The 16,371-nt window shown below is 56.1% G+C and overlaps 1 protein-coding gene across 20 annotated transcripts in view; it reads left to right on the forward strand.

The window, feature by feature from the left end:
• Positions 1–16,371, forward strand: part of COL13A1 (collagen type XIII alpha 1 chain) — a 146,443-nt gene that overhangs the window by 56,435 nt on the left and 73,637 nt on the right. For 12 of the 20 annotated variants that reach the window (XR_005793453.1, XR_005793461.1, XR_005793452.1 and 9 more), the window contains exons 3-6: positions 4,744–4,751; positions 9,468–9,494; positions 12,264–12,299; positions 14,822–14,848. Coding sequence is in view for 9 of the 20 variants with exons in the window: in XM_040485247.1 (XP_040341181.1) it covers positions 4,744–4,751; positions 9,468–9,494; positions 12,264–12,299; positions 14,822–14,848 (98 nt within the window). In the remaining 11 variants the exon portion in view is untranslated. The remainder of the gene's footprint in view (positions 1–4,743; positions 4,752–9,467; positions 9,495–12,263; positions 12,300–14,821; positions 14,849–16,371) is intronic. The other 8 variants (XR_005793457.1, XR_005793454.1, XM_040485249.1 and 5 more) reach the window with 3 other exon arrangements.

Genomic DNA, 16,371 nt, shown 5'->3' on the forward strand with positions numbered 1-16,371 from the left:
TGGAAGCTACTCGTTTTCCCTCCTTGGCCACTCCTTAAGACAGAAGGGGCTCCATTTATTTCCCACGCGTGTACCTTCCGCAAGCTTCAGGGACCCCCCGGTCCTGCAAGGCTACACCAAGCTGTGCTCGTGCCGCGGTGGTGCCGGGAAGATCCGTGTGGGAGGGCCAGCTCAGGCATGCATTAGCTCTGGACCGTGAGCATAGGTCTTAAGCTCTTCCTGGGCCACAGCTTTCTCATCTGTAGAATGGGTAGAAGAAGAATAGTATCTATTTCACTGGGTTGTTGGGCGGACTGAGTGCAATAAAATACGTAAAGTACTTTGCATAGTGCCAGGCACAGAGTAAATGCTCAATAAATGAATTATTTGTCCTAACAAGGTCTTGAGTGGAGGTGGAACAGGCCAGCCTTCAGAAGAACGGGATCCCCAAAGCTGGCAAAGCGCCAGGTTGAGGGAAGGCTGCAGCCTCGACATAGGGCCACAGGCGGGACTGTAGGCACACTGGGAGCCCCAAGGCAGGACTGGTCCCTTTAGTCTGGGGCAAGTTTTCTCACCCGCAGCGGAATTGACATTCTTTGCTGTAGGAAGCTGCAGGAGACCAGAAGCAGATTGTTGTAACAATCACAAATGTCTCCAGATATGTCCAACTACCCCCCTGGGGTGCAAAACTGCCCCCCCGCTGGAGAAACCCTGCTCCAGCTGGCACGGCATGACCAGCAGGGGTCAGGACCAGGACCTCAGCTGCTGGGAGCACAGCAGTCCCGCAGGATCAGATCACGGCTCATAGGACGTTGAACCTGGGCTCACCCTGTGGCTCTTGGCTTCCCCATCCAGGACCAGGACTGGACCCAGGGTCTGGGCGGGGCCAAACCCTCCGGAAAGGGGGAGGGGGCTTACCCGCCCACACGAGAAAGGTGTGGGGCTGAGGGCCGGGCTGTGCTACCCCTGATGACTTTCATGACCACTGGCTGGAGAGCACAGGCTTCTGGCTAAGAGAGACCTGGTTCAAATCTAGGCTCTGCTGGACAGAAATTAAACCTAACACACACACACACACACACACACACACACACACACCCCAGACACCGCAAGGAGACCACCTTAGGCACCACAGCAGGCACTCAGTAAATGTTGTCGACTGATTAAATGAATGGATCCTGTGGCAAACCTCTGTCCTGAAATCCTTGTGTTCATTTTCTCTTGTCTGGAATTTTGCCAGCTTTCTAACACAGGAAACTGTTGACTTCTCAAGGGGAGGAAATGAGTGATTCATCTCCATATCACTAGAGCTTAGCCTGGGGCCTGGTGGATATTAGGTGCTTAGCTAATGAAGTTTTCCTTCCTCCAAGGGTGATGACTATGCCTTCTCTTTCTGGACAGAGCCACAGCCCGACACAGCAAATGACACATGGCAGGCAACTGTCAAATGTTTGTTGAATGAATGAATGAATGAATGAATGAATATACAAAAAATGGTTGAAGAAAGGCATGACCTAGAACACTACCCCAGGATTCTTCTTAGAAGTTCATTGCTACAGGTCCATTCGAGAGGAGCATTGCTGTTTACTTGAAGTAGGTCAGCCATACCCTGGAGAGGACAGCAGTGTCTTCACAGAGGTGGTGGGTGACAGAAATCAGGCGGGAGGAGGAGGGTCTCTGCCGTGGACCTACCCTGGGAACCTCACCACAGGCTGCTGGGCTCACCCCAGGACCTTGGCACAATCTTCATAATCCTCCCTGCTGCAAAAGGCCCAGGGATGGAGTCAGGTGATTTCCCCCTCCCTCCGGCTATGGTAGTGTGAGCGTGGGATTTATTAGGAAGACCCCTGGCTGGGGAGTCAGGAGACCTGGGTTCTGGCCCCATCCCCATCATCTACCCACACAGTGACTGCCCGGTCACTACCCTCCCTGGGCCTCTGTTTTCCCATCTGTACAATGAGGACTTGGGGTTGCCTTGGGGTGACCCTGTCCTCTGGTGCCTGGGCCGTGGAACAGGTCAGTCGGCATCGGTGTTACTGAGGAATGGCCAAGCGGCCACCTGGGAGGCCCATCTATAACCGCAAGGCACTGCTGGATCTCGCAAAGCCGTAGGCTCCCAAGCCACCTTCTGACTGCTGGGCACCGAATGGAGCACTCGCGGAAGCTGCTGCTCTGAAATCCAGTGCTGGTGGGGGCAGGGCCGCAGTGAGGTTTTCCCAGGGCCTGAAGAGTTCAGGGGAAACACTTAAGGATCGTCACTGACCGGAGAAACATGTCATTTTTATACAACTCCCCTAACGTCTTTCCCTTCCTAAGGTACAGAATCGAGTGACAAACCTGGGTTCTTCCCATTCCTGAAGCCTCGGGTGGGGGAGTGGTGGGCCTGGAAGAGATTGACCCAGCCAGCTTCCCTTGCATAAGAAAAAGGAGCCCAAAACAGAGAGATGGGAGGATCTAAAGAGGGGAGACAGAGGCTGAAAAAAAGCTGGGCATGCGGCTGAGGGAGAGGTGTGGAGAGGGGCACTGTAGTGAAGGGCCTGGGTGGAGTAGCTCTGACTTGCTGTGACTCAGTTTCTTTATCTGCCAAGTGGGGGTAATAGAACCTTCTCCATAATGGGGAACACTTAGAATTGTGCCTGGCACCGAGGGAGGACCATAGAGGCGTGTGCCGTGATGATGGCAGTGAGGATGATATAAAAACTCCTGGGGTGCCTGGGTGGCTCAGTCGGTTGAGCGTCCGGCTTCTGCTCAGGTCACAATCTCACGGTTTGTGAGTTCGAGCCCCGCTTCGGGCTCTGTGCTGACAGCTCAGAGTCTGGAGCCTGCTTTGAATTCTGTGTCTCCCTCTCTCTCTCTCTGCTCCTCCCCGCTTGTGCTCTGTCTCTCTCTCTCCTTCAAAAATAAATAAAAACACTAAAAAAAAAAAAAAAATTTTTTTTAAATAAATAAAAATTCCTGAAATCTTTTCTTTTTTAATTTTTTTTTTAATGTTTGCTTATTTTGGGGAGAGAGAGAGAGACACACAGAGTGTGAGCAGGGAGGGGCAGAGAGAGGGAGACACAGAATCCAAAGCAGGCTCCACGTGCTGAGCTGTCAGCACAGGGCCCGACGCGGGGCTCAGACTCATGAACCGCGAGATCATGACCTGAGCCAAAGTCAGACACTTAACTGACTGAGCCACCCAGGCGCCCCCAAAACTCACGGAATCTTTAATAGAATTTCTATCGCTCCGGGGTGGACCCAACGAATGGCTCTCCCGGGAGCTGGCTGAGTGCCAGCCTCATCGGGCCCGCCTCATGGGGCATACACATGCAGCAGAAAGCCTGCTAGCAGCGGGCTGGGCCTTCGCCGGAGCCTGCAGCGCTGGGAGCTGGGGCCCTGTCAGGCCCGGAGGGTGCGGGGCATCTGCCCTCCATGTGGCTAAACCATCCCCAAATGGCCGTGTACTGAACTTTGTCACCAGCCTGCTTCTCATGAGAATGCTTCCCCCAGCCGGGAGGCACGGACTTTCCAGCTGGGCTGGCCTCTCTGGCAAACTGCACTCAGCGGATATTTTCAGATTCTGGGTGACATTCCCCTGCCCCTCTGCCTAATAGGTCCCAGACGCTCCCCTCCTCCCTCAACCTCCCTCCCTCTCGCTGTTCTCAACCACCCCGGCCTGCCTTGGGCCTCTCCGCCCGGTCACTACTCCTCTTGACTTATTATTTTCCTAATTTAAAACGTTTTGTTCCCCCTTAACGGGATGGCTTGACAGGGGCCAGCATGAAAGAGGCTGTATCCTCCTGGCCGGACGGAGAGGCAGGCAGATGAAGGCAGAGAGAAGGAAGCCGGCTTTGGGAATGTGAGGAGCAAGGGGAAACTTAAGGAGTCTTTCTTGGCCGAGCATAAAAGACGCAACAGAGTAGCAGCTGTGTTAACGTGGCCAGGTCGCTAGGGGCCCGGCGGACACACCAGGCCCAGCTGCGGATCCCACCGGCCCTGGGGGTCTCATGACTCATGTTCGGCAGACATGCTTTTAGCTCCCTAACTTGCTGCTGCCTCTTCCCCACCTTTCCTCCGCACCCATCCTGCCCCCTCTGTGAATTTGCAATTCTTGGCTGGCATGGGCTATTGCTGAGGCGGGAGGAGGGGGGCCGGACAGGAGAAGGAGACAAGAGATAAGTGCAGAGGGAGGGAGATCCCTGGGCACAGGAGGGCGGGGAGGAGGAGGGAGCGGGCAGCAGACCCAGGAGGGTAGAAACGCCTGACTCACCCGCTTAACAGAAACCAGGCCAGAGAGACATCAGGCAGGGAACCTAGTGAGAAATGTCGTTCGCCCCTGCTGCTTCCTGCTTGTTTTCCCTTGCATTTCGTGGGAGCGTGGAGAGGACAAGGAGCCTGCTAATAACCATCATCTCCTGAGGTTCTGTCGCACAGCTGGCCTTTGGCCGTGTTGCCTTGGTGCCCACGGCCCTGTGTCCTGGAAAGCAGCCGCGTACCCAGGTTGGGGTGGGAAGCGAGAGGGGACTATTCTCGGGAAGTTAGGGCCCCAGCCGGGCTGCGCCTGGGGCCCAGACCTCTGGATTTCTCATCCAATAATGCAAATATGGAGATGAAATAAAGGGGGAAGAGATTATATCGGTGAAAGTGGGCCAGGAAAATACAAACTCCAAAGACCAGATGGAATCCCCTCGGCCGAAGAATTTTTGGATGCTGCTTCTAAGGCGGCTCTGCCTGTCCTTCCAGCAGTGACACTGACCCTGGCCTTTTCTCTGTCTCTTTCAGGACCTCCTGTAAGTAACTCCAGCCGCCGCCCGGTCTTGCACATCTGAAAGGCCCTGCTCCCTGCTGGTAACCCGGGCCCCGGGTGGGGGAACCGACAGCCGGCCCCACTCTCTTCCAGGGGCACCCCTGGACCTTCCTCTGCAGAAGCCTGCGGGGTCCCTCCAGAATGTTGACACAGGGAAGGAGGCCGCCATTTTGCCTTCCAACCACTTCTGCACCTCTCAGGGCGAGACAATGGCGGCTCCGGGGGCAAAGTAGGTCCCAATTTCAATCTGAAAGGCTGGCTTGCCCCATTGTCAGCCCAGCTCCTTTGTCCCCAGAAGAAGCAACTGGACTCAAAGAAGCTCCGGGTATTAGCAAGAAGAAAGAGATAATCTCTTCTCAGTTCTGGTCCTTGAAAGGTCTCCTGGCCTTTCGGTAAACAGGCCAGCGCGTGGCTCTGAGCGTGGACTTCTCCTGAGGACGTGCTGTCCACGCTGCTGGTGGTGGTGTTTTGATGTAGGGGATCAATTTCAGTGGGCTGGGTTGGGAGACAATACCAGTTCCAGCTTGTCAGGCTTCTTCCCCTGGCGTCGCCCTAAGGCCCAGGGCGGGGCAAGGGAGCCCAGTCATTTCCAGAGAACCTGAGAAGAGCCCAAAGAGACTGGCTCCCCGAAGTAATGGATCCAGAGAATAGGGGCACGTCTGCTTTGAGGGCAGCATCTGATACCTGGACAAAAGGCCCAGAGGTTGCCGGGGGCGCTGGGGATTGGAGTGGAAAGGGCGGAGCCCTCACATCAGATCTTTATCAGGGTTCCCGAAAGCTGCTCTATGCTCACCCTACCTCAGAGCAGCCACTGCCACACCGGTTTCCCTCTCGGTCTGTCCTGCGAGAGCAGCCGGCCCGATTTGCCGTAAGACCATTATTTGCTATTCCGTCGGGTCCCGAAAGGCACATTGAACCCGTGCTGACGGCCCTGCCCCGCTCTCTGACTGCCGGGTTACAGAGGGAGGAAAATCGTGTCAGTCTCTGAAAGCAGGGGGATGATTTATCGTGGCATGTTTTAGATGTCAGATCTCAATTCCTGTCATCAATCTTCCAAAATAAACTCCACCATAGGAAACTTCAACAGACCACCTGCTGGAAATGGGCTGCTTTCCCCCCTCTTCTTTTTGACGAAGCCAAAAAGAGTCCTCACTTCCCCCACTCCTCGGGCCTCCCCACCCCGCACCGTTCCCAGCCAGAGCAGGTGCTCCCACCCCCGGGGGGTCTGCACAGCGTCTGTGTGTGTCTTACACCTTCACTCAACTCTGGTTGAAACCACAAGGAGGAAATGGGAAGCTGGCCAGGGTGGGAATCGCCTCCTAGCCCTGTTCTGTCTGCTTCCTGCAAAGGAAGAATCCTGTTGAGGAAGGCAAGAGATAGGGAGATAGATGGCAGCTGGTCACAAACCTGTCCCCACCCTCTGAGTGTCTCTTTGGAACCCCTCCTGGGGTCGCTCTGGACTCCAGTTGGAAGACCCAGGCTCCTGTGGGCACGGGATGGCCAGTGCCCGGAGAACACAACCACGGAGGATGGATTTAAGTAGCAGCACGAGTCACTTAATTGGTAGAAACCTTGTAGTTACCGCTACTCCACTCTTTGTGTCCATGGCAGACATTGCTAATCAATCAGGAGGCTTCTTAACATAATGCTTGACTCAGTCACTACCAATCCACTGGAGTCTGCACTCAAGCTGACACCTGCTGGCCATGCCTGCTGTGGATTTCAGAGAGAACTTCTTAATGGAGACTGTGAGATCGAAACAGATGACAGAGGGAAGTAGGGAGGTGTCTTTCTCCAGAGAAATACAGGGAAATATGTGATGGCCAGCTGCTACCCGGACTGAAGGTGATCCTTGCTGAAATACTAGCTAACACTTAGTACACGTTTGTAAGGAGGCAGCCTAATATAGTGATTACAAGCATGAACTGTGGCACCAGACTGCCTGGGTCCAAATCCTGGCTCTTCTAATCGTGTAACCTCGGGCAAGCTGCTTCACCTCTCTGTGCATTGCTTTCCCCATCTGTAAAATGGGGATAGTAATAGTATGTGACTCCTCTAGGAATTGTGAGGAATATATATGTAATTGTACGCGCGCGCGCGTGTGTGTGTGTGTGTGTGTGTGTGTATTTTCTTCCAGTTAGAACATATTAACGCATGTAAATCCTTGGTGATCCACAAAGATTCCAAGAAGCTGTTAATTTTAAGGGGGAAATGATTATTCTGTGAGCTTTCATTAATTTATTTATTATTTCATACATTTCCACCCACCTTATTCGAAAAACTATTTCAGGGTGATTTACAAACTGGACACGGAAACAGTGGAGGAGGGTGGAGAGCAGAGGCAGGAAAGCAAAAGGATCCAGAGCCTGGATCCACAATACCACAATACCCTGGGCAGGACGAGCCGCTGACTTGGCTTCGGGCTTCCTGGTGCTCAGAGCAAAGAGGAAAGCAGGGTTGTTGAAGGCACACGAGTGAAACACAGCTTTTCCTGGTACTGAGACCCAAGAGAAGTCCCTTCCGTGTGCAAACGAGGTAGGAGGAGTAGGTAGTTGGGACACAGGAGCGGTAGGTGAAAGTGGTAGGTCCCTTCTGTCCCTGTTTGGGGTAGATCGTGAGGTTGGAAACCGTCGGCCCATTCCCTCCCCTGGGGTGTGAGGCGGCGACTGCCCGGCTTCTTGTGACATCAGGCCCAGGCAGTGCAGAAGTGACAGGAAGAGGGTATGGGCTCAGGGCTAAAAGCCCTGGGGTGAGGAGGACATTTGGCCGCTGAGCTGTGTTTGTGGGGGGCCCGGGAAAGAAGGAGGTGGAGTTCCCAGGTTTGGAGCATCGCCCGCAGGTTCATTCATCCACCAAGAACTCGGCACTCCTCGAGGCACTAGAGACACATCCATGAACAACACAGAAAAATCCCAGCCTCGGGAGCTTATGTTTTGTGCCGTGGGGGCAAAATCAAGCTCAGTGAACACATGGGGACAGGCCCTGCGCCCGTGCGTGCCATTACCCAGCATTCCCCAGGGACTCCCTGACTGGGCCCCACCTTGGTTCTCTAGGAGGGAGTCACTGCCCCACCGCCTCTGGGATGTCCTCAGGAGCAAGGGCCGGAGCAGGTGACTTACTCCCAGTGCTGCCTGGGTTTGTCCGAGCCCTGAAGCAGAAGGATTTGTCTTCCAGTGAGCACCCTGAGACCCACCCCTGGTCATGCTTTGGGTTTTGCGTGAAGAGCAGGATGTCTAGAAGGAGAGAACCCACATCTGGTAGCTAAGTCTCAGCAGGGAGAAACCGAAGCCAGCTCCACGTACTCCTGCCCGTGCTCTTCTCTAATTGTCGTAATCGCCAGCATTTATTTAGCACTGTTGTGTGCCGGCCCCTGTGCTATACATACATTATCTCATTTAATCCTAAGAAGTAGCTATAATTGTTCTCCCATTTACAAGGTGAGGAAACTGAGACCCAGGGAGGCCCGGCAGCTCGCTTATGGCACCGCCCGCGACGTGGCAGAACCGAGATTTGAGCACAGACAGGCTGACCCCGGAACCCATGTTTGTGACTCAGTCCTATTGTCTCTGTTACCGTCTCTCCTGGACTCCGTGTCCCAACCATGCCAGGGCCGCCTTTCAGTTCCAGAAGCCCTCTCCAGGTGTTTCCTTCCCTTTACAAGGTGCTACGTGATGCCCCGAGACAGCTACTTGAGCAGTTTCTCTGCCACCTTCTTGTAGCAGACCCATCTGGAAGCTGAGTGCCAGAACAAAAAAGACATGATTTTCTTGGAATTTGCTTCGTTCCTAAGCTCTGCATATTGCTACTATGGCAATTATTAGCACGAATATACATGTTGTCGAATGTCTCCCGCTTTTCAGTGGGATTTCGGATCTATTACATGAGCCTTTAGTCTATGCCCCGAATTGTGCTAGACAGGAGCACTAGGAAAATAGGAATAAAGAGTTTGAGAAGGACACCGATGTGGTCCGTGAGGACAGGCTCCTGGAGCCACACGGGGTCCCGTGTATGAGGGGGACCAGGTTCCTGCCTCATGCCCTGCCCCGGCTCATCATGGAGAGGTCTGATGCTGGTTGGAGGCATCAGAGGAAGGAAGTCCTGCCTCCTCCGCCATCCCAACAGAGGGGAAGAGGCCCCCCAGGGTGCCGCCCCTCTCCCACCCCCTCGCTCCCTGGCCATGCTCCCTGGAGCCGGAAGATGCATCTCCTGGTGGACCGGCTTCGTCGGAGCAGGCATCTGACTTCTTCTGTGTGGTAGAACGGGGAAGAACGAGCCCCGACCCCCTCGGGCCCTTTCCCAGGCCAGAGCCGGCACGCAGGCCTGGCCGACAGCATATCGCACTGACTGAGACCAAAAGGCTCAAAGGAAGGGGATGTGGTGGTGAGGCCCACAGCCTTAATGATCCTTGAGTGATGAGAGGCAGAGACACGGGAGGTGACATTCGTGTCTTTCTTTTCCTTGCACCTACCCTGGGCCTGGAGGAGACCTCTATGAATGAGTGAATGAATGAATGAATGAATACGAGAACTGAAAGGAAGCTCAGTAATCAAGGCCCTACCTTCATTTTGTTCATAAAATAACAGAGGTTCCTAGAGCACGAGTGACGTCAAGGTCACACAGCTGGCTGGGCAGGGTGGAATGCTTAGGTATTACTATCCCTTGACCTTTGGAAACCTCACTCTTTCCCGCTTTATTTCAGGGTCCCGCTGGAAGACCCGGCCTCCCAGTAAGTAGTTTGCATTTCTTCCTTCCTTTGTGTCTCTCTCGCCTGCTCTCCTCCACTAAGGGCTGGCTAGGTTGGGTGGCTGCTTTCCTCCAGGCGTATCTGGGTGAGAGGCCTCTGTCCAGTACCTCTAACCTCGAAAACTTCTCCTGGGGCCCCAAGCAGGCAGATGACAGCATGAAGGCCCTTCTAAGGCTGGACCCGACCTCTAGACTGAAGGCCCGCTAAGGGGGTGCTGGAAGGGGAGGCAGCTCACTGGCCTTCCTGGGTATCCTGCATACCAGCTTAGCTTAAGACCGCTGTCTCTCCTTTGTCCTGTGACCTCTGGTAAGAGTAGACTCAAAAACTTTGTTTCCTCTCCCCGCCAGTTACCATTTCTGAATGCTAGAGAGGTTGTGCCAAGGAACCCTGGGGACTTTGGAATAAAAGGGGAAGAAATACTAATAGCCCTCTCTTGCTGAGATCCTAATACATGCCAGGCACTATGCTAATCACTCTTCATATATTTGATTCGGTCAACGACTCAGTGAAATGGCTATTAGTATACCCATTTTATAGCTGAGGAAACTGAGACCCAGAGAGGTAAAATACCTTGTCCAGTTGTCCAAGCTTCAGTGGAGACCTGTGGGGGGGGGGGGGCCATGTTATCACACACCATTTCACACCTGTTTCCCGTAGCCTCTGCTTGACGTTTGAGAACAATCTTTGAAGTCTTCACAGACATTGCTCCGCGCCATGTAGCCTGGGGCAGAGATGCGTTGAGTACTAGATATCATGGGGCCTCAGATGTCTGGTGAGTCAGGCAAGATGCTGGAGCCAGGCAGAGGGCCAAGGTGGGGTATGGAGGGTGAGCGAGGGCTGGCACCGGGCTGCCCTCTCTCCCTTGTGCCAGGGGCCGCATCCGTTGGAGTCCAGACCCTCCTGTGCATCCCAGTTTCTCCTCTTTTAGACATGAATTATGCTGTAGCCTCTTGATAATCTAGCAGCTTCTAGGATTCATGTCCAGCAGTGACTTTCTTAATGAAATGCATGTGGGAGAGTGTTCGGCCTTGAAAATGGAAACTCTCCCAGTTAAGTGTGAGCCCCGGAGCAAAGAAGGACGGGTCAGGCGGTCCCATGAAACCCAAGGAGGGGAAAAATCAGATGACTGGGGAGAACGTGGGCAGACTTTGTTTTTTCTGACAACTTCCACCTTTAAAAAGCATCTGGGGGCAGTTCACAGAGCAGGGGCTGCTTCACAGAGTTCCCAGTCTCTGGCCCTTCCATGCCTGTCCCTAACCCGAGCATTTTATGGCCAGGACTGCAAAGAACATTAGTTTTAAAAAAAGAAACAAAAAGAAACCAGTACACACGTCCTGCAATATCACTCAAAAGCCCAAGAGTGAGTGGGCCGTGGGGGGTGGCACAGCCAGTGTCCAGCAGGCCCTGGTGTCCTCAGCAGGAAGGGCGGGCCACTCGTCCACGGAGGGAACCTGGGAACGACCCACGAAAAGATTTGCTGCTCCCAGCCCCTTGTCAAATGCAAAGAGTGTGATGTACCGACACGCTTATAAAATTCCCTTGCCCGCGGCCATGCTGGGCTCACCAGCTGTAGACTCCGTTTATGCGACACTCACCAGGTGCCACGTCCTGGGAGAAGGCTTTCCCGGGACCCCATTTCATGGCGTCCTCCCAGCAGCCCCCTGAGAGAGAGACACGGGTGCTCAAGGAGGCTACAAAAACAGATCCAGGCTTATAACCAACACTGCTGCCCCACATGTCTTGCAAAGGGTGAAAGTTTTACCGGAGACCCCGTTGGCCTGTGTGTGTGACAAGGACCTGACTTCAGAGCCGCATGCTGTTCTCTGTGCGTCCACACACATCTTGAGACGCTAGCTGTCCCTCAAGGCATTTTGCCTCGGTGGGGTCAGCAGATGCAGAATCACCCCAGAAATGCCCACCCCCTTCAAGGAAGCCGCAAGCCCAGCTGTCTCCTGCCTAGGAAGCCGGGGCAGACACCATCTAATTTTTGGCCCCCGTTGCTTTCCGTCCTTCCGGACTCGTAGCAAACCGCAGGCCCCGCCCCAGATTTCATGATGTCTTCACACATGCGACTGCAAAACAATATTTTCTAGCAAGAAGGAGAGGAACAAAACTTACTAAGCAGATTTCCAGAGTGAGAAGATGTAACCCCTGGCTACAAAACACAGTGGTTCCCTCCGAGCAGCTCACATCTGTGATGCAGGCACATCCCCATGGCTCACCGTCCTTCACGTCCCTGCTGGGGGTGCAGGAAGGGCATGGAGAAGGGCTCCCTCGTAACCTTCTCAGAGCGCCTGGGGAGGAGCCGGGGGACATGGGCACTGCGCCCCAGCTCTAGCACAGATAAACCACTCACCTGTCACGTGGGGCCACCACTTACCCTACTCTGGGCCTTGGAGTTGAACTGATCAAGGATATGGCCCATCCTGGCCATAGCTGGAAGAGATTGTGACAGCAGAAGTCTAAGAGAGGAAGGGCCTTAGACCCCTTATGAAACACATAGGGAAACGGAGGCTCAGGCCAGGGACCAGACTCCTGCATTAGTGCACTTTCCACAGCACCGTGCCCGATGGGGTGACTGCTTGCCCAACAGTCCTTGGGGGCTGAATGGGCAACTTCACCCACATGACCCCTGGCCATCATCCCAGTTGCCTACGTAAAGCAGGTCTGGGGTGCACAGCTGGCCCACGGGGTCCTTTATATGCTGGCCCGGCTCCAGCCACATCTAATCGTTTCTGCCTCCTTTGTCAGGGGGACAAAGGTGCCATTGGGATTCCTGGACGTGTGGTGAGTTGGCGCATTCGTACCTGCTTGGGTGGCCATTGCTTGCTTCTTCGTGGTGGCCTGTCCTCCAAACCATGGCAGTGTCCCCAGCCCCAAGGAGGGGGTCAGGCCTCTGTCTCCCCCTACCCAGGCCTGCTTCAGAGAGGGACAGCAGGGAAGAAGGGAAGAAGAAGTTTTATTCCAGTCCTTCAGACCTTGCAGTCTGACTTTCCTGAGGGCCCCCAGGGCAAAGGAAACACCCAAGAAATTGCACCGATCGAGTTCTTGGTCCATCGCCTCCTGGGTGACAGGATGAGGCCCAAGCCCCTCTTGACATCAGGAGGACTCCCACCCACGCCAACCCCCACCCCCAAGGCTCCCCAGAGGCTCCACACCCCCCAGCAAGAGCAGCAGAAAATGGTGAGAAACGCGGCCCGAGATGCCCCATGGAAGCCGCTGTGGAGCTGGCTTCCTGAGGCGCCTCCCCTAGACAGAGACTAGAAGCTGGCGGGGACAAGTGTCTCCAAATCCTCACAGGGAAGCTGGGAGTTAAACGCTGAATGTTTCCTGCTGAAACCTTAGGTGAAGAAAGGGGAACAAGAATGTCCAGCAGGGAAGGTATGGAGCTGAGGAATGGGAAGGCCGGCACTAGGCCGCGGGTCCCAGCACCAGGGCCATCCCTTCTGGCTTCTAGAGGCCAGGAAGGGCAGCTGAGGCACCGCGGGCGGCCCAACGTAGTGATGCCCACATGCTGGCCTCACCGCCACCCAACGGGTCTAGAACATACGTGCCCAAGCTACTCTCCCGGTCTACCCCCGACTCCCCACCGGCCATCAGCCCCGACGTCCACCCTGGCTCCCCCGTGCCCCCTGACTACCCCCACGCCATCCTTCCGCGCCACTCACATGCCTTGCCTCATCATAACCTCACCTCCTCACCGGCCTGGCCTGAGGCCTCGGCGTGGCCTACTTGTGCCTGGCGTGAGCTCAGAGAAAAGGCGGCCACGTCACAGCTAACACCCGAGAGCGCTCACTGCGTGCTGGGCGTTGATGTGCTGAGAGCCTCACCGCATTAGCGGGCCCCACAGGCGCTGCCTGAGGCAGGCGCGGTTTCCACCCCCATTTTTCAGATGAGAAAATCAAGGCTCAGATGTTAAGTGTCTTTCGCAAGCTCCCGCCCGGCCCTGTCCCTCTGCTTCAGTTGTCTACCTCCAAACCCTGCCCCCCCCCCCGCCCCCCTCCGAGCTGTCACCGAGGCAGGGAAGGAACAGCCAGCCAGCCTTTCTCCGGAGCTCGCCGTGCGTGGGCCTGGGCCGGCACGTTCTCCACCATAGCCCTGCAAGAACCCGTTCTATTGATAAGCATGTTGAGTCTCGGTTTGCCCAGGATCGGGGAGGAGCTGGGGTTTGTACCCAAGCTGACTGTCAGATGCCACAATCCTCGCTCCTAACAGGCAGGTTTCAGGGGTCTCTAAGCCGAGTGCCCCTGCCAGCCTGCAGGGGGCGACTGCAAAACGCAAAGTCCTGCCCTGCTTCTGCCCTCCTCCTTGGGCCCTTGTGGACACGTGCCCCCAGGAAGTGTCCATCCGAGCCTAGTTCTGATCCTCCGTGGTGGGGGCAGAAGGGCGGGCCCCAGGAGGTCTCCCCATTTCTTTCTGCACAAGGCTATTTTCCAAGCCAGTTGGGGGCTTTCTTGCCACCTGCGCTACTTAAATGTGACAGTGGACCCATTTGGCTGCCCAGCAGGCGTCCTAACCTGAGCCACCTGATAAGGACAGTGGGGGGGGGGGGGGGCGGCGGCCAGTGGGTGTGAAATGCTTGAGCCGCTCCCAGGGTTCCACAGAGCTGGCGTCACTGGCTTCAGTGGATTGGAGCTGCCTACCTGCCAGTCACTTGATTCCCCAGTTTCCTCTGCCTCCCGGACCCATCCCCCATCCACCCTGATGTTTATGTCCTACTGTCTGTCCTCCTCCTCCCACCGTCTTACCTGGCCGGCCCTGAGGACTCTCAGTGTGTCTAAGCTTGGCAAAACTTTGTGCTTCGTACTCGGTTGGACCTTCAAACCAACTAAACTCCGGCTCACAGCAGTCTGCCTCCTGCCTATCCCCCCCCCCCCCCCACCTCAAGTGACCCAGGCCCTGGGGACATGGCTTCTCAGGCAGATTTTCTGACCTAGGTGGGTTTCTCTCTCTCTCTCTCTCTCTCTCTCACACACACACACACACACACACACACACACACACACACTCTGAGAGGGCCTTAATTTTAAGGCCCCGGCCACTGTTTCTCTCGGTTATCCAGAACGGCTGGCTGGGGCCAGGCCCGGGGGTAAGGCAGTAGCCGTCCAGGTGCTGTGCCTGTTGGACGCGGAACCTGTCATGTGTCAGCATCTGTGTTTTGTTTTGTTTCTTATTTCACAGTGATTTCTTTTGTTTGGTCGTTGTGCCGTTAACACAGATTCTTGTGTGTGTGCCTCTCTCTTATCCTTTCTTTTTTCTCTCCCCGCCTCTCTCTTCCCTACACCCTGTGTTGCATGTGGCTGCCCCAGGGAGTAAAGGGCCAACCAGGCGAGAAGGTGAGTCCTCACTTTCCCCTCCATCCTTCCGCCCCAGTCTCTTCCCCTTGGACTTTCCGGGGGTGTTTTCCGAGGCCCCCATCTCAGCCCTTCCCGTCCCCCAGCATGCAGGCCGCAGCACTCTGCTCTCACAGACTCTCCCGGCCCAGCTTCCAGGCCACTGACTCCTGGCTTAGGCCTCAGCTTCCGGGCTGAGCCGGTCTCCCTAGCCACCGAGGCTGCCTGTGGCCTCGTACTCACCCTTCCCAGAGGGAGGGGAGCACCGATCGATCGCTGTTTGGCGCAGCTCGTTCTAGTCCCTCCCCAGCCCACTCCTAGTGCCCTCACACGTAGAAATTCTTTGTGCTGCCCCAGGGGGAGCCCCCCCCCCGGGGTTGTAGAGTAGAGCCCCCTCGGAAGCCAGGAGCCCAAGAGACCGTCCTGGAGCATTAGCCCTGGTGGATCCTGAGGGGGTCAGAGAGCAGCACATCCAACCAGTTCGCTTTACAGAGAAGGAAACTGAGGCCCAGAGAAGGGCTAGGGCTTGCCCAAGGTCACACAGCAGAAAGTGACAGGGCTGGAGAGGAGTGCCGGCATGTCTGACTCCAGCGCTGGGCTGCCTAACTATTGTGCTGTGCCGTCCTCTGCCTTTCTGCCAGAGCAAAGACCCGGAAGGGGGGCCCTGGGCATCTCTTCCACCGGAAGGGGTGGTTCCTGGTGGGAAGCAGCAGCCGCCCTCCTCCCAGCAGGGCATCACCTCTCACCCCCATCTGTGTCCCACGCACCTTCATCTTTCTGTCTCCCGGCCCTGCCCCCACCACACACGTGCACACACACACAGGCGTAGACATCCGGCAGCCCAGTCACCCTCGGGCGGCACCTGGCGCTCCCCGTCCGGCAGCGGCCACCATCCCTTCTGTGGGACTCTCACAGCAGGGCTAGGAGGCCCGAGGCAGCTCCCACCTGCGGGCTCAGGGCCACGGGACCCACACAGCAAGTGTGTGTCTCGTCCCCACCTCTGTCCTCCGCTGCCCCGTCCACGGGGCAGCCGGGTTCACCAGTTGCGGGGGTGTGTGTGCCACATGGGCGTTTGGGGGCTGCGCTGGGCTTAAAAGGCCACGGGGGCTCTGAGACTCGGGTGGGGCTGGGCAGACTGGAGGGCGCCAAGCAGGGCACGCGGCAGGCCTCTGGGGCCTGAGCGGTGTGGCAGAGCCGTGTGCCCTCCCGGGCCCCATGCCACCTGTGGCTCATCCCTGCACTGAATCCCTTCTTCTCTCTTCTGCCTGGGGTCCCACCGCTCTCTGTCCCTGGTCCCATATGCTACCGCTAACCTGTCTTCCCTCTTTATTCCTCCTGCTTCTCACTCCCTCCTGGATGCTCCACGCACCCTGTGTCTCCTCTCCTCTGATCCCCCGCCTCCCTCCACACCCTCTGTCCTCCTGGCCCCTGCCTGGGCACCCCCACCCACCCTGCTCCCCTTCCCCACCTGCCAGCTCCTTTCTTTCCCTCCTCCGTTGCCCACCTCTCCCCCCCCCCCCCCCCCC

The sequence above is a fragment of the Herpailurus yagouaroundi genome, unplaced genomic scaffold (assembly GCF_014898765.1).
Source record: "Herpailurus yagouaroundi ecotype Mexico unplaced genomic scaffold, PumYag 163, whole genome shotgun sequence".
In the NCBI taxonomy this organism is placed as follows: domain Eukaryota; kingdom Metazoa; phylum Chordata; class Mammalia; order Carnivora; family Felidae; genus Herpailurus; species Herpailurus yagouaroundi.